This window comes from Convolutriloba macropyga, chromosome 9, assembly GCF_964194025.1.
Source record: "Convolutriloba macropyga chromosome 9, txConMacr16.3, whole genome shotgun sequence".
Classification (NCBI taxonomy): Eukaryota; Metazoa; Xenacoelomorpha; order Acoela; family Convolutidae; genus Convolutriloba; species Convolutriloba macropyga.
This window is the reverse complement of record NC_134476.1, coordinates 4,445,293-4,467,164: the sequence shown is the minus strand read 5'-3', so window position 1 is coordinate 4,467,164 and position 21,872 is coordinate 4,445,293. Positions and strand designations below refer to the sequence as shown.

General features: G+C 36.5%; 2 protein-coding genes across 2 annotated transcripts in view; both read left to right on the top strand.

Moving 5' to 3' along the window:
- LOC142345572 (dynein regulatory complex protein 9-like) overlaps positions 1–21,872 on the top strand; it is a 216,791-nt gene that overhangs the window by 118,842 nt on the left and 76,077 nt on the right. The gene's annotated exons all lie outside the window — the stretch shown is intronic.
- Positions 1–21,872, top strand: part of LOC142345571 (uncharacterized) — a 56,450-nt gene that overhangs the window by 32,853 nt on the left and 1,725 nt on the right. Inside the window, exons 11-20 of the mRNA XM_075397674.1 lie at positions 1,949–2,007; positions 2,557–2,657; positions 3,358–3,483; positions 8,502–8,671; positions 15,090–15,263; positions 15,879–15,936; positions 16,340–16,405; positions 20,231–20,293; positions 20,848–21,073; positions 21,386–21,570. Coding sequence (XP_075253789.1) covers positions 1,949–2,007; positions 2,557–2,657; positions 3,358–3,483; positions 8,502–8,671; positions 15,090–15,263; positions 15,879–15,936; positions 16,340–16,405; positions 20,231–20,293; positions 20,848–21,073; positions 21,386–21,570 — 1,228 coding nt within the window. The remainder of the gene's footprint in view (positions 1–1,948; positions 2,008–2,556; positions 2,658–3,357; positions 3,484–8,501; positions 8,672–15,089; positions 15,264–15,878; positions 15,937–16,339; positions 16,406–20,230; positions 20,294–20,847; positions 21,074–21,385; positions 21,571–21,872) is intronic.

Here is a 21,872-nt window from a genome sequence, read left to right as displayed (position 1 = left end):
TTTTTTCAGTTTGATTTTCAAGTTTCTAAAATTAAGAAGTAGTCTGTTTTTTTTTTTGTTTTTCACAATGTTTTTTACAATGAGAGTGTATTTTTCTGTTTGATCAGCTTTTGTCAGTTTTTGTAAAAAGTTTTAATGATTTTAGCCTTTTTCTTAGATGTTTTCACATTTTTTTTCAGTTTGAAATTTTTTTCGTTTCATTATGCGGCACTGAGAATTTGCCAGAATTCCGGTTTTTCACTGAATTTTAATTACTGAAAATTTTATTGTGGCCTTAATTTTTGCTATTAGATAATTTTTTGGTGTTGAGTTTTTTGTTTTTTTTTGGCTTTTGATTGAATTAATTTAACTTTTGCAATAGTTTGAATGCATTTTGTCTGATCTTCAATAAGGTGGAAGTATATCCTATTTTTTTCTTTTTTGACGTGACTCCAAAATAGAAAAATGTTATCCTGTCCTAAATTTCAGTTGTGTTTTCAAAAAATACAGTTTAGTTTCTGAGAGTATTATCTGCCTTATGATTTAGCAATGTGTCTTTTAGTTTGCAGAGTTAATCGTGGAGATCTAGCTACTGAAGACTAGTAGCGTGACATTTCAGGGAAACTTTTCAGTCCTCTCAATTTTTTAGCCTATCAGTATTTGACCGACCATAATTTTCGGCCGTTTTTCAACATAATCAATTGTTTTTATGAATATGAAATTATGCGATATCATATTTCAGAGAGTTGTTTTTATCAAAGTTATGCTGTTTTCATGGGGAGTTTTTTGTTACTGATTGATGTCGTAATTGTTTTAGTAGCAGCCTCCATCTCTGCTCGATATTATAACGGCATGCGCTTTTTTTCATTGTTGCTTCACTTTTACCGTAATTTACAGCTTGCTCAACATTTTTTGCTTAAAATCTTTCGATTTCTCTAGTAAGTGAACGAAGTCAATGTCGATAAACTAAAGCGAAAATTGAAACGGGATAAACCCATAAAGCCCAATTTTACATGCCATTTTCTTCAACTTCGTTCTTATAAGTTTTTTTACCATCTGTATTGCTCACTGGTGTTGATTCTAGCACCTCTATATCGTCGGTAAGAAACAGGATTGAGCCCAGCTACAGAATGACATCAAAATAGTTTTCACTTTTAAATTTTTTTGTTCTACAAATTGGAATTTTTCTTTTATAATCCCAATCGGGGTAATGGGAATCATTGACGGCTATTTTCTGGCAATCTGGTGAGTATCTTGCTAGCTTGTTCGAATTATGTCAATGCTCAAATCTTCCTTGCAATGAGTGGTGTAAATTTCATCCGTTTTTTTTTCAAATATGCTGAGGAGTTACTGTTTTAAGACAAAAGGTATTGGTTTCGGCTGCAAATAGTTAGTTCCGCAATTCTTCTGGCTATGGCACTGAGAGACGAGTGGTTAATGCTTGCGCAGCTATTCGGGCGATCTGTCGGCTATGTTATTCGCAATTAGAAACAGAATCAAATTGCGAATTGCCAAAATTATCTTTTCCTGAACTGACATGGTATGTTGTTCATAGAATTGTTTATTGTTCAAGAATATAGTTTAACTATAAATTGATTATTTTGGATTGATTTAATCAAGAATTGATACTCTGAATGCGACCAATGTGAAGGCTCTGCATGATTAAAACACTAACGTGCACATCTTAAAATACCGAAAGTCTGCAGTGCCAGTTCCCACTTAGCCAGAAGTGAATTCCGCTGACTTTCGTCATTTTAAAACGTGTGCATTTCGTGTTTTAAGCAAGTTTATGTGAATCTGCAGAAGTCACTCCGAAATTCTGACTTAGCATCTAGAATCGTTTTTCGGTTGTCGATAAACGCCAGAAGTTTTCAGTGACTTCAAGCAGAGTCACTTGACCATTACTTAAGTTCTTTGTGAAAGCAGATCTTATATCCACAATAATTTTACCGAATCTTGTTGATTTCAGAAATCATCGATTCCAACACTAGATGACTCGGGACCAGGTGACGCTGCGAGAGCTGAACAGTATGTAGAATATCATTGATTTGTTAGAACGGTGACTGACAACGACCTAATGTAAATTGTGCACAAGATAAGCTTAACATAGGTTGAAAAGGATCTCTACTTGTTCAACGTATACTTGGCTAGAGGAAAGAGGCCTTGAGGAGCAAGAAAGAACATGAGAATGGTGTTGAGAATTATGAGAGATGTGCGCAAGATAAGTGGTCGTAAGCTTTAAAACCATAGATTTGTAATCAAGAGATTGGTGGTTCGAATCCAGTGCTGGCCCCATTTCGCAGCATTTGCGTTTGCTTAAACCCCCAGACCCTATCAAGTTCAACTTCAACTAGTATATTGCTATAACTAGTATATAGTTTATAGTCAATACTGACTCCACCACTTTCATCTCTAGACTCTAGATCTATTCGTCGAGTCTATAAGTATCGTTCATTCAATAACTAAATCAGTCGATTAAGGAACCGATGTTCTAGAAAGATCTTTATAATTTTCCTGTCAGATAATTTTTGAACGATTTGTGAAGGGCGCAATTGTCAAACCATGTATTTTTGGCAGGTTGTCAAAAGCTGCTTCAATTGAGAAGAAGACACTGGCCCAGAAAGCTGCAGAGGTACAACCCACGTCCTCCCAGTCAACATTACTAGCTGCAACTGCAGGTATGTCCCATTTCGACCATTATCATGAAATTTTTGGAAATGTTTCCTTTTGATCCATGAAAAAAATTTTATTTCCAGTAAGCCTGCGTGAACAAAATAATGAGCGTCTTTGTATTGATAACAATCGTTGGTACATCCTAATAAAAGTTGGGGCTTGACTAGCTATTACAATAATTACATATTTTATTTAAAAAAGTGCAAATTACAATTATAGGGTCAAATTTTTACTACCGTGTATAAGGGAAAGGATTCCGAATTTTTCAATGAAGTCAAAACCACTTCGATAACCAGAAATAGGAAATTGGAAGTAATCAAATTTAGCATGAGCATTTCTGAGCTGATATCACAAATTCAGATTAAGCTTTAACGATAATGTACTCCTATCCCTCTATGCTACCCAGCCCCCCCCCCCCCCCCCCCCTCATCGACCCCAGGTTTGAGGTCATATAACATTTAAGCATTCCAGGCGCATGTGCTATTTATTAGTAACGTGATGTATAGCAACACAACATTTGGGCATAGAAACAATTGGGGGATAGATACCTTAAGTTGACGAACTTGATCATTTAACACAACCTGATGATTCCTGTCTTAAAGGCTGATTGATACGAGCTAAAGGGTCATTGATAAAGTCAATTTCTTTACAAACCCAAGGCTTGCGAATATGCTTTCAGCAATTCAATGTCGGGTATGTTTCCAGGTGCTGCGGGTCAACCAAGCGTTGCTGGCTCTTCCAGCATCGAGAGGCCAAGATCGAGGGGCAACACTACTCAACCACTGATTGTTACTCCCCCTTCACAGACCCTAGCAAAACTTGGACAGCAGGGTAATAATAATTACTTGGCTAAGATTTCTTTTACATCTTTGCATCTAATTGCATGAGCAAAAAAAATGCTACTGCCATGGTTCTTTTTTGACGCAAAAGCGAACACTTGCTGGTTTTTTTAATATGAAGAAAAATGGTCTCAGCTCTCCACTTGTCTTTTGAAAGCAATTCATTCTGCTCTGCTAATTTCGCGTTTTTTAATTGCTCTCAAGACAAATTTTATAGCAATTACTAATAGCCAACGTCAGCCTCTCAAACGGCTATTATTTAGGCGCTCTCCTTTTTTTGCAATTCAAAGAATTTGAATTGTATTGGGGCGCTGTCTTTTTTTAATTGCTCTTGATGGAAGTTCATAGCAATTATTGTAAACGTGTGTGTCTTTTTTATGCAAAATTTTCGCTTGACTGTTTTGACTTTTCGAGTGACTTTAACGCCCTTGATTTTTTGCGTTTCGCGTGATCTAAAATGCTCGCTCAATTACAATTTCAAGCAGCTGAACTCAATTGGCGGCAATTTAATACTAAAGTCAAATAAAAAGTGCGCCGAAACTGGTGCAATTTTTTACTTTAAATCTTAATAGTGGTATATGTTAACCTCTAATGTGGTTATTTGAAGCCCTTTATTGAACTTCTTAGTCCCATTCAAGCTCCCTCCCCCCTCCCCCCCCCCCCTCCCCCACTGAAGCAGGCTGCAATTCATTTAGAGCTCCCACTAGTCGTTCGAGAGCAATTCTTTCGACGTTTAGTTGGTTATGTTTTAGATCTGTTCGTACTTTTTCATGATTTTTGAAGTCAAATTGAAGAAGTGATTTTGGTGACGCCAAAACAGGAAGTGGATCGAAAAAGCGAGTGGTTTTGCGGCTTGAAATTTTTGCGCTCTAATTTTAAAGTATAGTGAGAAAACGGTTTTTGAACAAACATTCGCTTTCTCGCTAGTGATTTTTTTGTTCACATGCGGCTAATTATTTCACTTTGATTTTTACTGTTTTGTTTTTCAATTTTCGAAATTTTGTTTTTAGAAATAGGCTTTTTTATAAATGGTTTTACCGATCCATTCATATTTCTTTGGAGACCTAGTTTTTTATTTGAAAATAATCTTCTTTTCTCACTAGTAGTTTTTTTAATAACATGCGGCATTATGACATTGATTTTTAATTGCTCTTGAACGAAGCTCACATCAATTATTGTAAGTGTGTCTTTTTTATGCAAAACTATCGCTTGACAATTTTTTGATTTTTCGAGTAACTTTTACGCCCTTGACTTTTTGCGTTTAGCGTGATCTAAAATTCTCTCTTAATCACAATTTCAAGCTGCTGAACTCAATTGGCGGCAATTTAATACTAAAAGTCAGCTGAAAAGTGCGCCAAAACTTGTGCCATTTTTCACTTTAAATCTTAATAGTAGTATATGTTAACCTGTAATATGGTTATTTGAAGCCCACTATTGAGCTTCTTAGTCCCATTTAGGCTCCCCCTCCTCTTCCCCCCGACTGAAGCAGGCTGCAATTGATTAGAGCTCCCACTAGTCGTTCGAGTGCAGTTCTTCCGACGTTTAGTTGGTTATGTTTAGTTTTTCCGACGTTTAGTCTGTTATGTTTTATTTGAAGCCCACTATTGAGCTTCTTAGTCCAATTTAGGCTCCCACCCCCCCCCCCCGACTGAAGCAGGGTGCAATTGATTAGAGCTCCCACTAGTCGTTCGAGAGCAGTTCTTCCGACTTTGAGTCGGTAATGCTTAGTTTAAACCCCGTTCTTGGTCTAGTTTTTGTTTAGTCAATGAAAATTCTTTTAATTCTACGTCAGAATTTGGCCTATGTTTTTTTCAATTAGTTCTACCTTTTGATCACTTTTTTCGTTTTACATGAGTCAGGATTTTCATGTTTGACGTCTTCTTATCACCGTTTCAACTGAATGGATTTTAATTCGATTACGCATTTAATTACGCAATGTGGCGAATCCTGTCATAGTCAAAAGATAAAAATTGAAAGAAACTAGATAAACCAATAAAGCGCGGTCATTAAGCTTAAGGTTAATAATGTTCATTGGAGTCTTTTGCTAGCTGACATTGGTATTAAGCTTATTAGCTTTCAGTTTAGAAGCTGAATTATGTATAGTTTTAGACTCGAACTGAAACTGCGCCCCATATTAGAACATTTTTTGACACAAAAAAAGAAAAAATTTGGTCAATTTATCTCCTTTTTTCCTGTTTCGGTCCTGATGTGCATCAAGTGCGTCAACGGCGGCTAATTTCCAGCAATCTGCCGGCTTATTACTGCTGTTTTTTTGTATGCAATTTTTTGCGTGACGTTTTCCGTCTGACCCTTTTGACTTTTCGTCCTCATAGACGGGATAAACAGGTAAAACCCGGAGCGCATTACGAGGCTGAGCAGCTCGCTTGGAGCCTTATATAGTCTCTAAGTATTCGATTCAAAGAAATTGTTTTGAAGACATTTCATTGTGTGAAGGGCTTTTCTCAATCTTAAAAATGTGATCCCCCTCCACTCCCCCCGCACCCTCCACTAAGAGCCACCCACCCACCTTTCTCCACCCGGCGATATGAACCCCTCTCTTACAGGCCTCCAAACACTACTCCCCCTATACTTGATGATTTCCCCTCCTCCCCCAATGCTTGACCCCAGCCCGCTTATTCCACCCCTAATTATGTCATCCCTAAGGACCAGCTGGCTTCCGACGCCAAGTGGTCACCATTCATATGAGATTAAATCGCCCAACTTTAGTCAGTAGTGCTACTGTTATTAAATTGGTTTGATGTCTAGGTTGGAAGTAAGCTGTTTTTTAATGACCTTGGGTTTTCCCAAAATGAACCTAAAATTAAAACAGAATAAAACTGATGGAAACAAATTGGAGGTCATTTTTTGTGTTTAATTGCTCTGAAACTGTTTGTCGAAATTGGATTAGTCCTGCGGTCTTTTAATGCAATTTATGATGATTACTCGTGATCGATTACTCTGACGCTTCTGATTTTTTGTCATCAATTACGTGGATGTGCAACTCGCTTAGAGCATTACGCTTTTCTAGTCTCCAAGGATGCGATGCAACGTAAGGGTTGAAGAGACATGATTCTTGGCGTGAGGGGGTTAATTAGTGACCACTCTTTTCCTGACATCAAGATTTTTTTCCTGCATGTGCTGATACATTTTCAATTTAAAAACAAAAAATTGCCGTGGTTTTTGCAATCTTGCAATTGTAGTTAAGTTATTTCTCCGGTGTTGTTTTTATTTTAAAGACTCTGAACGTTCTTATGAGCATGCTGAGGGGTTATTGGATAGATTATAGCTACAAAATGGAGATGAATTTACCTACTTTTATTTTACCTATCAGAAATAGAAACGGGATGAACCCATAAAGCCCAATTTTAGATATCTTTTACTGGAACTTTGTTCTTAGTTACCATTTCCAATGTTTATTAGTATTGATACTGGCCCCTGTCGTCTCACTACGAAACAGAAGTATTTGCAGCTCCAAAAAATGACAAAGTAATTCGCGCTTTAAAATTGTTTGTGAACAGAAATCTTTTTTGTTTTTAGTTTTTCTCTTCTTTCAATCCCAATCTTGGTTATGGGAACTAACGGCGACTTTTTGCCGGCCATCTGCTGGCTATGTTAAATATTTTTAAGCTTTTTTCGATATGTCACGAGAAACCTTTGTCTTTTCTTGGCAATTTTCTTTCTGAAAAATGATATTGGAACTCGAAACTAGGAAGAGTATGGACCTGCAAGGTCGTGTTTTAGACGCTCGCTTTTTGGAATTAGCTCTAATTAGCTATAGTTTGGAAATGAAGCAGCTTTTCTACGATCTTGTACATATTTGAATTTCTACAGCTGGACCTCAAATTTGTCAATGGCTTGTAAACGTTTTAATTTTCTTCTTTGCAAAGAAAAAGCATTTATCAATGGAAACCGTGCAATTTAGCTATTTTTTATGGTGAGCATTAAAATTTTCTTCAAAATATACCAATTTGAATTAACGAATGAATCTGAAGTATATATTTTTTATGAGTTTCAAGATGCTGTTGCAAAATCATTAGTTTTTTAAACTCGTAAGTTATAAACTAAAACAAGGACCAAGCAAAGCAACCAAACGTAATTGCTTGATACGTACTGGTGTCTTGCAAGGTATTGCCAGCCAGTGTCTGTCTTGCATTTGAGCACGTTGGGACGCTTCATTTCCATTTTAGCGCATCCAGTTAATCGTCACTTGCAGCTTCTGCAATCACCTCCGTTTTTTTTTGCTTATAGGTGTTGCTGCTCTTTCAAGCATGCGGTCGTTCGTGCGATGAAGGTTAATTGCTCTCGATCGAAGTTTGAAGCAATTATTGTAAACGTGTTGGTCTTGTTTTTGCTTGACCGATCTGACTTTTCGAGTGATCTTGGTTCCGTTGACTTATTCGTTCTGCGGTATTTACATTTTTCTCTCATTCACAGTTTCAAGCAGCTAATTTCAAGTGCTGATTTAGTGCTGGCAGTTGACCACTAAAGGTCAAATAAAAGTTCACACTAAAAGTGTGCCGAAATTGGTCTATTTTTTTAAAGTTTAACTTCAATTTTAATGGTTACAGCGGTATATAACAACCTCTAATGACGTCATTTGAAGCCTCTAATGATTTAAATCGCCAACTGAAGCAGGCAGCAATAGGTTATAGCTCCCACTAGTCGTTCGAGAGCAATTAGTGGGTTGTTTTAGAACTTTTTGAACTGAAAAATTTAACCGTCATTAATCGTTAGATGCTTTTCGAACTTTTCGAAAATATCAAATATTTAGTTGTTTTAGGCTCCTTTTTGTCAAGCGAAAATCTTATCAGCCGCCAAATTCGAATAAAGCGTTGGAGCATGCCTGGAATTTCGAAAACGTTCTCTAAAGCTAAATAGTAGCAAAAGTATGGTAGTTACTATTCAAATTTGCTCAAATAACTTGCATACGGTTGGTTTCAATTAATATCCGACCATTTAGCCGCGTGAGTATTAAATAAAATATCCTATTTTCCCCCCATTCCGTTTAAGGTGGTGCTGAGAAGGGCGTGGATGCGTCTGTTTCTCCGTCAAGGTCTTTCGACACAGGAGACAACAGAGATGCAGCCGATCTCATGAGTTTCTCAGAGTCTGCAAAATCTGCTGCTCATCAACACGTGGCTAGTCTCTTGGAAGCGTGCTCATTACAACCGAATAGCCAGGTGAGATAATTGTATGAAGATCATTGTGATAACAGCTTTTTGAAAGTAATTTTGAGTACACTGTCCTTTATTTGTGGTTAATCTAACATTTATTACAAAAAATTTGAGAACTGAAGTTTTTGTAATCGGCTTACTGCTATTATTTTAGTCATGTTGGTGTTTCTTTCTTTTTTGCGCCATTTTTATTTTTCGACGACTTTTTATCTGATAGTTTTTCTTTCGTCTGACCGTTTGACTTTTTTCATTCTTGGGATACACAGGTTAAGCGCAGAGGAGATTAAGTTGCTAAGCAGTTTTGTTAGATCCTTCCGCCTTACCAGTCTCTAAGAGTGGGATTCACTGAACCTGTTGAGGAGACACAAATTCATAGTGTGGAGGGTGTTGCTGAAGAGTTTGACCCCCCCCCCCCCCCCCCCCCCTGCGCGTCCACCCTTATCCACATTTCACTTGTTAACCACATGCGCTCGAGCACCCGCCCTTATCGCTCCAACTTAGCTGCCCAACCCCCCTCTCGCTCTTTCCACTCAATTGTGGTGTAAGATAGCCTCCCTAACCTGCAGCTAGTTAGTGACGAAACCAAACACTCGGCAATTGTATGAAAGCGATTACACCGACGTTTTAATTGCTCTTGAACGAAGTTCATAGCAATTATTGCAAACGTGTTGGTCTTTTTTTATGCAAATTTTTTGCTTGACCATTTTGCGCTTTTCTTCGAGAACATTCTTTGACTTCTCAAAGTGACTTTTTCACGCTTTCGTTCTTCATTTTTGAGTGATCGTTATTGCTCTCACTCCGAAGTAAAGCTTGCTGCTAAAATAAAATCGATTGCAGCATAGCAAGAAGAAGGGCCTGAAAGCCGGATGGAGAGTGCATCTGGTTAGGGAGCGGGAGGTCAATGGTAACCCGGCGTGGTAAACTATTTTTGCATCCTTAAAGAAAAATTTATCTAGACTACAGCCCCTAAATTAAATGCCTCGCCTGTCGTTCAAGAGCAATTCTTCCGACATTAGTCGGTTTATGTTTGTAAGTGTTCTTGTGAGTGTTCTTCTTTGAGTGTTCAGCTAGAACATACTTTCGCCGTAATCAAAAACGGGATAACCTGGTAAAGCACAAGGGCATTAATGTCTGAGCAACTCTAATAGATTTTTTCGCGCCTCTACGTCTCTATTTGACCAAAACTTCTGAGGAAAGCCTAAATGGCATATATTTATGGTTTAAAGGAGCACTATTGTATAGTAGAAGTGTTTGTGTATGTGTTTCTGTGTGTGTGTGTGGTAAAAATAGACAGCTTTTTCCAATGTACTTTATTTTGAAATACTCAATGCTCTTCCGCCCAACTATCAAAAAATATATTTTTATTATAATTAATTGCTCTCAAACGAATTTTGTAGCAATTATATCAGTCCTATCGCTCTTTTTTAATGCGATTTTTTTTGCTTGACCGAATTTTTGTCTGACCCATTTGACTTTCCGTCCTCAAAAACGGGATAAACAGATAACGCCCAGAGGGCATTAATTGCTCTTAAAGCCTTTCAGCTCACTAGTTTCCAAGTATGAGATTCACAGAAACTGTTTTGGAGACAGATACACATCGTGCTAAGAGCGGTTCTGAGAGTTTCACCCGCCCCAGCAGGGGGTGCAGCCAAAGACCCCGGTGTACCCCCTCCCGCTGCGCTCTCCGCACTCCCCTTCAATTAAGCTAAATCTAGCCTCTCTAAACCGTAGATAACTACTGACAAAGCCAACCGCTCGCCGGTCGTTTGAGAGCACTTCGCCCGACGTTAGTCGGCTATGTTTAGTTTCTTAAGTTAATACAGCATGTTTTTCTAATTAGGGCGTGATAAGTAGATGTTTTGGACAAGACTAAAAGAGGAAATTTTTCTAAGCAATATTTTCTGAATTTGATTACTTATTTTCGGCGAGATCATCATTATCCTGCTATTTGATTTATTCGACCAACAAGTCTATGACACAGCTCTTTCGGAATCCGCCGGCTCTTTTGATCTTTTTGACGTACCCGTGCTCGGCTAAAACGATTCCTTTATGTCGTCCCTTGAAAACCTGAGATGTTTCACGGTCGTGAGGTCAACAAAAAGTCCCTATATTCATTGTGAACTACTTCATTTTGTTATTAATAGCCGCCCTCATCTTCTCAGCCGGCTATTATAGCGCTCCTATTTTTTTTACAATTCAAAGAATTTGAATTGTATTGGTGCGCTGTGTTTTTTTTTTTTAGGATGTGTTCACACGTTTTTCAATGACTTTGATCTTTCGAAACGGGATAAACAGGTAAAGCCCAGCGGGCATTAAGTTTCATTAGAGGCCCAAAGTGGGCTTTAGTAGTCCTTCAAGTGCGTATAGTGGTGCAGCTGCTGGGATGGCCTTAATTAAAGGTTAAAAGGTCATTTTTAGGAGTTTTTCGGCTCAAAATGGTGCAATTTTTCGAGTTTTTTGTGATTTTTTTGAGATTTTTGTTTGATTAGTCTAAGGTTGAAGTTTTTAAAAGCTGATGAAGGCCTTTTGCGAGACAAAATTGCTTGTTATGACCATTTTATGAGCTATATGTCGTGGTACTACAAACACAAACACACAAAATGATACTAATTTTTGCAATTTTTTTCAGGTTTTTTGAAAATTTTTGTCATTTTTTGAGTTTTTTAGCCCTAGGTGTCACGAAACCTCCTCTAGTGTTTGATAAAGGGTTGGATGATAGGTTACTGCACAGTTTCTAGTGGTAATTTAACGGTTTTCAACTTTTTGACATCATGAATTTTAGCATTTTTTGACAAAAGTTGCAAATTTTTCATGTTTTTTGACATATTTATTGTCATCCTTCAAGTTGTTTGAGTCCCAGGCAAGAAACCTATATTAGGGGTTGGATAATAAGTTACTGAAAAAATGTTAGTCGCCATGGAATAGGTTTCATCTTTTGAATATCACAAATTTTAGCAATTTTTTTGAACAAATTTGCATTTTTTTCAGGTTTTTGAAAATTTTCATCATTTTGTCAGTTTTTCCAGTTTCAGGAGTAGGCAATCTCCGTTGAGGTTTGTTAATAGGGAACTGCATAGTTTCTAGTAACAATGGAACGCTTTTTAACTTTTTAATGCCTCGAATTTTAGCATTTTTTTGATAAGATCTGCAATTTTTTTAATGTTTCCTAAAGTTTTTGTCAGTTTTTGACATTCGTCCATTCTCAAGTGCAAGAAAACCTATTCCACGTTTTGATGAAAAATTAGTGTACGGGTTTTAGTTTCAATGGATTTGTTTTCAACAATTTAACCTTTCGACTTTTCGAAATTGTTTGATAGAATTTGCAATTTTTTTCAAGTTTTTTTTTAAAATATTTGTATTTTATTTATTTTTTCTTGCCTCAGTTGCCAGGTAAACGCATTTAGGGTTCGACAATATTTTATTAAATAGTTGCTAGGGGGCAATTTAATGGTTTTCAACATTTTAATAGAAGGAATTTCTATTTTGAAATTTGAAATTTTTTCTGAAATTTATTGCCTATCGATCTATGAGCCAATGATTTTTTAATGCTTGGAATTGGGTTACTGGATAGCCTCTAGAGACACAGAAATTATTCTGAAGATATTTATATCACAATTTCAGCAACATTTTCTTATAACTTGCAATTGATTTCTTTTTTTTTCTTAAATTTTTTGGTCATTTTCAAGTTAATCGATCTTCAAGGGCCAATGAATATTTTTCAGGTATTGCAGATATAATACTGGACCGATTTCAGAAACAAATATTGGTTTTGAATATATTTTTTTGTAATAGGTGTCTTTAAAGGGAAAAAGTTTTGCCTTATGTTTAAAAGCTTCAAGAGTTTTAGCAATGAGTTTGTTTTTGTTTAGTTTTGACTCTTTTAGTTTCTCAATTCTTTGGTGATTTTTGTGTTCTGGCTGGCATTGTTCAAGTGATCTGCTGATCAGGTAGAGTGCGTCTGAGTTTTTCATTCAATTGTTTGAATTGTATTTCAGGACTTGTCCTGCTATGTTTTTTTTACTTCGTCGAATAAAAAAACGTTTCGCTTTACCTCATTTTGCCGCCTTTTCAACCTTTTGCGTGAAATCTTTTTGACTTCTCTAGGCTAGTTTCTCTCTTCTCTCATTCTGCTAAAAGTGATTTTGAACATCAGTTGCTCAGCAAAGCAATTCAAAATGAACAGAGTTAGTACAAAAATGGATGTCAGAAATAGAAACGGGATAAACCCATAAAGCCCAATTTTAGATGCCCGCTATTTGAACGTCGTTCCTATAAGTCTTATTTACAATCTCTAATGCTTGTTGTTATTGATAGGAGCCCCTGTAGCCTCTCTAAGAAACAGAAGTATGTTCAACTAAGAAATGCCATCAAAATAAATCGGAATTAAAAAAATGTTTTTGTACAAAAATCTTTTTTTTTTCAATATCTTCTGTTATTTCAATCCCAATCATGCTTATTGGAATCAACGGCGGCTATTTTCCGGCAATCTGCCGGGTATGTTTGTTTTTACAAGTTTGTTTTGAAGCACCATGACAGAATTGTCTGAATAGGATTTTGATTTATTTCAGGCCACTCTCTCAATTCAGTTTGAAGTTGAAACTTTTATTTTTTTCTTTCAAAGTCTTTAATTATTCAGAATTTTTGGAAGTATTTAAGGCATAAGGTCAACGTGTGTATCTACATCAGCGTCTGCATTTTGTTAGTAGGTTTCGTTCATTGATAGATTTCTAGCAATTTTGAGTCTAATTTTTCTTCTAGAAGCTCTTTAGCTTTATTTTACACGTCATTCACCCAATTTTATTCATTTTTCGTAGGTGTAATTGGTTAAAAGAAAATAAGCCATCGATTCTGCTGATTTTCAATTCGGCTAATTTTGTTTACGGCTATTTTTCTCATCGGATAGTTTTATGTCACCGGGGTGTACGCTGCAAAAATGACATTGTGTTGCGCGAACGATGAAATGTAGTGTTTCAGTACTGAATTTCGTTTTTTTTTTACTGAAATGTGCTGGTTCAGTTCTGAAATGCTCTGAAACCTTGTATGTATCTGCTTTTTGACTTTTTGTACGATGTAATTAGCAGCATCTATTCAGGGTATATTTTTTGTATTTGTTTAATAGCCGCCCTCATCTTCTCAGCCGGCTATTATAGCGCTCCTATTTTTTTACAATTCAAAGAATTTGAATTATATTGGGGCGCTGTCTTTTTTTAAGATCTGTTCACACATTTTCATGAATTTTGAAGTCAAATTTGAGTAGTGATTTTGGTCACACCGAAGCAGGAAATGGAGCGAAAAAGCGAGTGGTTTTGCGGCGTGAATCTTTTTCGCTCTAATTTTAAATTAGAGTGCGAATGTGGTGTTTGAACAAAAATTCGGTTTCTCGGTAGTGGTTTTTTGTTCACATGCGGCAATTTCACTCTGATTTTTACTGTTTTTTCGATTTTTTGGATCGGATTTTTTTCTAAATGGTTTTCCCCATCCATTCACAGCTCATTCTAGACCTAGTTTTTGTTTGAATTAAATTTTAGTCCATTCTAGGTCTAATTTTTCTGTTTAGTCAATGAAAATTCTTTGAATTGTACGTCGGGACTTGTCCTGCTATGTTTTTTACTTCGTCGAACAAAAATTTTTTCGCTTTACCTCATTTTGCCGCGTTTTCAACATTTTGCGTGATATCTTTTTGACTTCTCTAGGCTAGTTTCTCTCTTCTCTCATTCTGCTAAAAGTGATTTTGAACATCAGTTGCTCAGCAAATCAATTCAAAATAAACAGAGTCAGTATAAAAAATTGAAGTTAAAAATAAAAACGGTTTAAACTCATAAAGCCCAATTTTAGAGGCCCGCTATTTGAACGTCGTTCCTATAAGTCTTAGTTACCATATCTAATGCTTATTGGTATTGATAGTAGCCCCTGTAGCATTTCTGTCTAAGAAACAGAGGTATGTTCAACTACGAAATGCCATCAAAATAAATCGGACTTAAAAAAATGTTTTTGTACAATTTTTTTTTTCAATATCTTCTATTCTTTCAATCCCAATCATGCTTATTGGAATCAACGGCGGCTATTTTCCGGCAATATGCCGGGCATGTTTAATCTTGTAAAACTGACACCAGTGTCATTTTAGCGAAATTCGTTCGAATTTAGGCAGTTTCTTGTGAAAAAATAACAATTATAACTAACTTTCAAAACAGTTAACAGTTTTTCTGCTGTTTGTTGAGCTCGTATGGTAATTACACTTTAACTTAAGGTCTTAGTTGTCTAATTCGTAGCTATTACACGCAATTTGTCGGCTCTTTTTGTGTAAGAGCCGCGGTTTTTCTGCAATTCAATACCAACCGACGTCAACTGTCATTTGAAAGGAATTCATGCAGTTTATTGTCAAGAATCAATAATTTCTAGTCAGATCAAATTAAATATCTTTTAGGTACCGATGGGTGGTCCAATGATGCAAAACAGTTCAGTTATGTCAACGGCAGGTTATGGTAACAACCACAGACGTAACGTGAGTGTTGGAACCCCATCGGAGATGAAGTTCTTCTCCAGTCTCTCGAGGCCTGACCTCAATAGGAACTTCGTTCAGCCATCCACTCAGGCACAGGTATAAATTCTTCTTTCTCAACTAGAGAATTGATTAGATTCTTACTTTACGTTTTCACTGAAGGCTTTGGTGCCTGTCATTGTTTTCTATGGTGCTCTCACACTTGTAGAGTTTTGTAGTCCTCAGATCATGAGGGAATGAAATAGTTTAGTTCTGATTTTTTGTAAGCATGGTCTGCAGCTTGTATTACTCATGAAGTGTTCCAAAGTTGTCATTGCTGACGATAAGGGTTTTATTTCTGAGGGTCTATCTGTTACCCGTAGCAAATTGGCCCAATCAATTTCCGTAATCGCTATCCGAGGAACTACATTGAAAACTGGTTTTGTGGGATGCACTTTCAAATTATGTCCGGAATGACAAATTGATTTGATCATGATTTGAACTGATGAACATTTTGCAATTAACTAAAATATAACTAAATATAACTAAATATAACTAAAATATAACTAATTTGAAACCATTTCATACATTAGTTGCGAAAAACAAAAATTCGAAGCACAGCAGGTGATTAAATTAAGTTTTTGCGTAACTACTTTTTGCTGTGTTCGTCTATTGTATCTTTAGTTGTGTTGTCTGTAGAAAAGAGGTGATAAATAAAGCAGTTTATTGTTTCAGCACCTGAACCCTTTTGATGAACAAGGTGACTTTGGGCAATCGCAACCTCCCGCTAAAGGCAAGTGTAAAGAGTATCTGGATCTTTTTCTTTTGTGCCCCCCCCCCCCCCCCCCAGCTTAGTGGGTGCATATTATTTGCATACCCCCCCCCCCCCCAAACGAGCGTTTCATATTTTTACATAATGATTTACTATGTAATAGCAAGTGCTCAGTAACTGGTGTTATACAATTTGTGTTATACCATTATAAATGTGTAAAATGTCAATATAGTGTCAAATGTGGTAAAGTATGGTATAATGTCAAAATATAACCAGTGGAGAAAGATAGAGGGTAATCTTCAGAAGAGTCTACTGTTGTCTATGTATTTTAAGTCACACAAATTATGGTGGCTTGAAGCTTGATAAAGGATTATTTAGTTCTGAACTGACTGTTTTTGTGGTATTTGATTTTGGGCTGTTTTAGGAGCTGAGGTTGTGGAGGATGTCTTTGGTGCTGCACCCTTCTCTCTGAACCCTGTCTCCAACCCTAGTTAGTTACCACTTGTCGAATAAAGTAAATTCACGGTTACAATACAAAGGTTAAATACTTATTACCCGTCAATTTAAATATTAATGCACCCAGATTTATCAAACATTTATTATGAATCTATCACAACCGATCGAATTATCACGACCGAAAATAATGCCGTGTCTTCTAATTTGTGTGTAGGCTAATATCTGTAGCCGCAGATATTGCTTTTGATGTCAAAATAAGTAAAATTGAAGAAAAATGGAAGGGGGGCTTTTGATGAAAATGAACAATATAAGATGTAAAAGATCGTTTTTTTTTTAAAAAAAAATACTGTTTAAGTAATCAAAACTAGAGTTCTGTACAACCTTCAGGCGTCTAAGACTGCAAATTGTTTTTGAAATTTACTTAGTAGCTTCGACTGACTCATGTAGAAAAAAATTGAAATGAACAGCACAACTCAAAACCTCAAAACAATTTTGAAAATGTTCCAAATTCATCATAATCATTTGTTTAGGTATTACAGACGCGCAAAATGATACTAATTTTTGCAATTTTTTTCAAGTTTTTTGAAAATTTTTTTCATTTTTTGAGTTTTTCCAGATTCAGGCATCTCCTTTGAGGTTTGATAATAGGGCACTGCATAGTTTCTAGTAACAACGGAGTGGTTTTCAACATTTTAATGTCTCAAATTTTAGCACATTTTTGATAAATTTGCAATATTTTTCAAGGTTTTCTAAAGTTTTTGTCAGTTTTTGTATTTGTCCATTCTCAATTACCAAAAAACCTATTCCACGGTCTGATGAAAGTTACTGCATGATTGTTAGTTTCAATGGATTTGTTTTCAACGATTTAACCTTTCGAATGTTAGAAATTTCTTGATAAAATTTTCAATTTTTTTTAAGTTTTTTCCAAAACATTTGTCTTTTAGTCAGTTTTTCTCACCTCAGTAGCCAGATAACCTCATCCAAGGTTTGATAGCATGTTATTAAATAGTTGCTAGGGGGCAAGTGAATGGTTTTCTACTTTTTATTTGAAAGAATTTCTATTTTTTGAAATTTGAAATTTTTTCTAAAAATTTGCCTATCGGGCTTGGAGCCCATGAAATTTTGAAGGCTTGGAATTGGGTTTTGGGATGGCGTCTAATAGCCTCTAGATACACAGAAACGATTCTGAAGATTATAATATCACGATTTTCCGTAACATTTCATTAAAATTTGCAGTTGATTTCTTTTTTATTTTTTCGGTCATTTTCGAGTTAATCGATCTTCAAGGGCCAATGAATTTCTTTCAGTTATTGCAGATATAATACTGGACCGATTTCAGCAACCAAAAATTGGTTTTGAATATATTTTTGAAATAGGTATGTATAATTAAAGAGATCAAATTTTGCCTTAGGGGTAAAAGCTTCTAGAGTTTTAGCAATGAGTATATTTTTGTTCAGTTTTATTGATTGTTTTAATTTCTCAGTTTTTTGGAGATGATTTTGTTTCTGTTTTTGCTGGCATTTTTCACGTGATCTGCTGGTCAGGTAGAGTACTTCTAAGTTTTTCATTCATATCTTTGAATTGTATTTCAGGACTTGTCCTGCTATTTTTTTTTACTTCGTCAAACTTTTTTTTCGCTTTACCCATTTTGCCGCTTTTTCGACATTTTGCGTGAAGTCTTTTTGACTTCTATAGGTTAGTTTCACTCTTCTTTCATTCTGCTCAAAGTATTTTTGAACAGCAGCTGCTCAGCAAAGCAATTCAAAATGAAGAGAGTCTGTATTAAAAAATCAAAGTCAGTAGTAGAAACGGGATAAACCCATAAAGCCCAATTTTAGATGCCCGCTATTTGAACGTCGTTCCTATAAGTCTTAGTCGCCATCTTTAATGCTTATTGGTATTGATAGTAGCCCCTGTAGCCTCTCTCTAAGAAACAGAAGTACGTTATGTTCAACTACGAAATGCCATCAAAATAAATCGGACTTAAAAAATGTTTTTGTACAAAAATCTTCTTTTTTCAATATCTTCTATTCTTTCAATCCCAATCATGCTTATTGGAATCAACGGCGGCTATTTTCCGGCAATCTGCCGGGTATGTTTATAGCTTGGGTATCATTGCGTACGTGTATGCAGATTTTGAGAGGATCTCAAAACATTGTGCTGTATCATTTCAAGCCTGTCTTAAAATTATTTATTTGAAAATAGTAGATTTTTCTCAAAAGGTTCCAAGAGTCTGTATTAAAAAATCAAAGTCAGAAATAGAAACGGGATAAACCCATAAAGCCCATTTTTAGATGCTCGGTACTTAAACTTTGTTCTCATAAGTTTTAGTTACTATCTATAATGCTTATTGGTATTGATACTAGACCCTATAGCTCTCACTGAGAGACAGGAGTATGTTCAATTACGAAATGACATCAAAATAAATCGCACTTAAAAATGTGTTTATACAAAAATCAATTTTTGTTGATATTTTCTGTTCTTTCAATCCCAATAGAGTTATGGGAATCAACGGCGGCTATTTCCCGGCAATCTGCCAGGTATGTTTATCTGTTGTTCCATATCGTCTACTAATAGAACTATGCGGCAATATAAAAGAGGTTTTAAGTTACCGTTTTCTGATGTTACACTTTAGGTGAAAAAATTGAGAAACATCAAAAAAATGGCACTCACGTTATGAAATATGACCGCACAATCTGAAAACAATTCTAAATGAAAGTGCATCATTGGCAGAAGACAGACATGAATTAATTGAGGATTGCATGTACAATCGAAGACTTCATTTTGAAAAATTTTCATTTTGTAAAATTCAATTAAACACCTCAACTCTGTCCATCCTCTCGGCCTTCCACGTCTTATGCTATTTTAAAGGTTAACTTCTCTTGAAATTCTATGAAAACATCTTACAGCAGAAGCATGGCCAAAATGGTAGTGTAACTAAATGTTAGCTTTTAAATTAGATTATTGTTTTGATATTCAGAAGCATGAATCGGTGATGAAAAGCAAAATTATTGAAGAGCAAAACAGTTGAGTCTTGTCGTAGATATTTTGCCGAGATTAATTGCTCTCAAACAAAGTTTGTAGCAATTACTTTTGTCATGTGGTTTTAACGCAATTTTTGCTTAACCATTTTTGTTGTCTGAGGCTTTTGACTGGTTGTCCTCAAAAATGTGAAGAACAGGTAAAGCCCGGAGGGCATTAAACGGCTTGACAGCTCTCTTGGAGCCTTACGCCATGCTAGTTTCGCGATTCATTGAAAGTATTCGATTAATTGAAACTGCTTTGAGGAGGCATAAGTTTGCATCGGTTCCTACTTTGAACTCAAAAGCAATAATCCCCCCCCCCCCCACCACCACCACCACCACCACTCCCCGTCCACCCTTCTCCAACTGCCTGGCGGTTTGAACCCCGGTCCAGCCCTTCGAACACAGACAAACCCACCATCGCTTGACCCAATCAATGCTACTTATGAAATTGTGAAGCATTTTGAACGCTATTAATAACGCTTGTAAGCATTTTCTATCGAAAAAAGTTTTGATGACATTCGGCAGCTGTCTTTCTATCTGTTCTGTATCCGTTACCATCGATCGCACGGTTTTCTCTGATGAATATTTAGGTTCTAAAATTCGGGAACAAAAAGGTCCTATAGGCTAACATACACCAGAGACTTGTACAGACGATTCCTCTCGTACTACGTGTGATTAGTAGCATATATCAAATATAGAAGTCATAGACCTCTATTTGGTTTCAATTCATGAACAGGGTAAAACCAACCCGTCTCAAACTGATGGCTGAGGGAGCACTCTGGAACGGTACCATTTTTCAGGTCGTCTTTGTATCCCTGCATCCTGTGTTTTAGATTTCACGCCTGCATTTGGGATGCCAGCAATGAACTCTGGGGGTGGATACCAGTTAAGGCAAGGTATTTTACGATCATATCCACTTCCCCTTTTGCACGCCCTATCATGCATGAGAAACTATTTTTAAAATTATTTATAGCCGACGTCAGCCTTTCAAAGGCTGTTATTTATTCGCTCTCCTTTTTTACGACTCGAAGAGGAGTAATAGCGATTTATTAAAAAAAATGGTGACTTATATTTTTCTATTTTTCTTATTATAGAGGAAGTCATATGCCTTATCAAGAAACAAACTTCAGAATCATTTGGTAGCATTTGCAAGTATGAAAATGTATGTTATTTGTGAGATACATTATTTATGAAAATTTCTCAGCTGTTCAGATGAAGAATTTTCTTGTAGGTTATGACAACGAAGCACTATTTGGAATGTATTTTTTTTCTTTTTTAAAAAAAATCCACTTCATTCGAGTCGAGTTTAATTGTGAGTCAGAATAAGACATATTTCGTTCAAATTAACTGTCGTTGTGGGAGGCTGGGGCTAGCATGCTTAAAACGTATCTCTTTGTTTATAAATTACCACCATTGAGAATCGCATAACGGTTTTTTTTCTTGATTGAAGGAACCCCCAACAACCTCAATTCCAGCGAATGCACTACGGACCCCTCCCCCAGCAGCCTCTCATGGTGTGTGCACCCCCACACCCAGCAGGTAGGGGAGGTTTCTTTCCAATGGGGGGTAGTCCCAGTGCTGCAATCAACAGACCCTACACCTGGACAGCACCCGCCATGGGCAGACAGCAACCCTATAGACCTCCCTCCGTCTCAACCATTTTCCCCTCACAGCCCGTAAGTAAATCTAAACTTACCGTAAGAATCAGAAAACTATTCTTTGATGGTTCCAGCCTCCTTGAGCAGTATTGTCAATTTTATAGAGAGTTTTTTTATCTATCCTGTCCCCCCTCCCTCACCAGCTCCAGTTTTCGTTTCATGCAAATTTTACAAGTGGGGCAGAATAGACCCGAGTTTTTCTGATAAAACAACACATAATTTGGGGCTGAGGGTCATTAAAAAATCCCCTTGTTTGGAATTTTGATTTCAACAAATAGTACTTTGCTAGTTGTTCGGTTGAATTCATTTGATGTTTTTTGTTTCTTCCAGCGCCTCGGACTTGTTCCCTCCCAACAGCCAAATGGGGCCAGTGAATCGACAGGAGGTCAGACAAGGTCAAGCAACGTCACTCGTTTCTAGTGACGTCAGCACAACTCAAAAACTGCCTCAAAATACAGCACCAGAAGATATTTTAGTGCCTAATCAGCACGTGTTCACGCTGTCTTCTAGTAACGGTCAGTATGTTATGAAGTCTGATGAAGTCACTGAGAACATTTGGTAAATTTCTAACGACAGAAAAATTGGGTCTTTCCTATTATAGCCCCCCCCCCCCCCCCAGCTTAGTGGTCAGATAATAATGGGGGGCCATAATGGTAAAGACCCGAAAAATTATATCAGGGAAAATTCTGCGCTATTTGTCAAGATGTGTGTTGCTCTGTCTGTGATTATAGCATTTTTTGTACGCCAAGATAATCTATAAATTGTAGCGGCAGGGTGTTTTTTTGGGAAAATAGTCAAAGAATACTTGGAACATGAT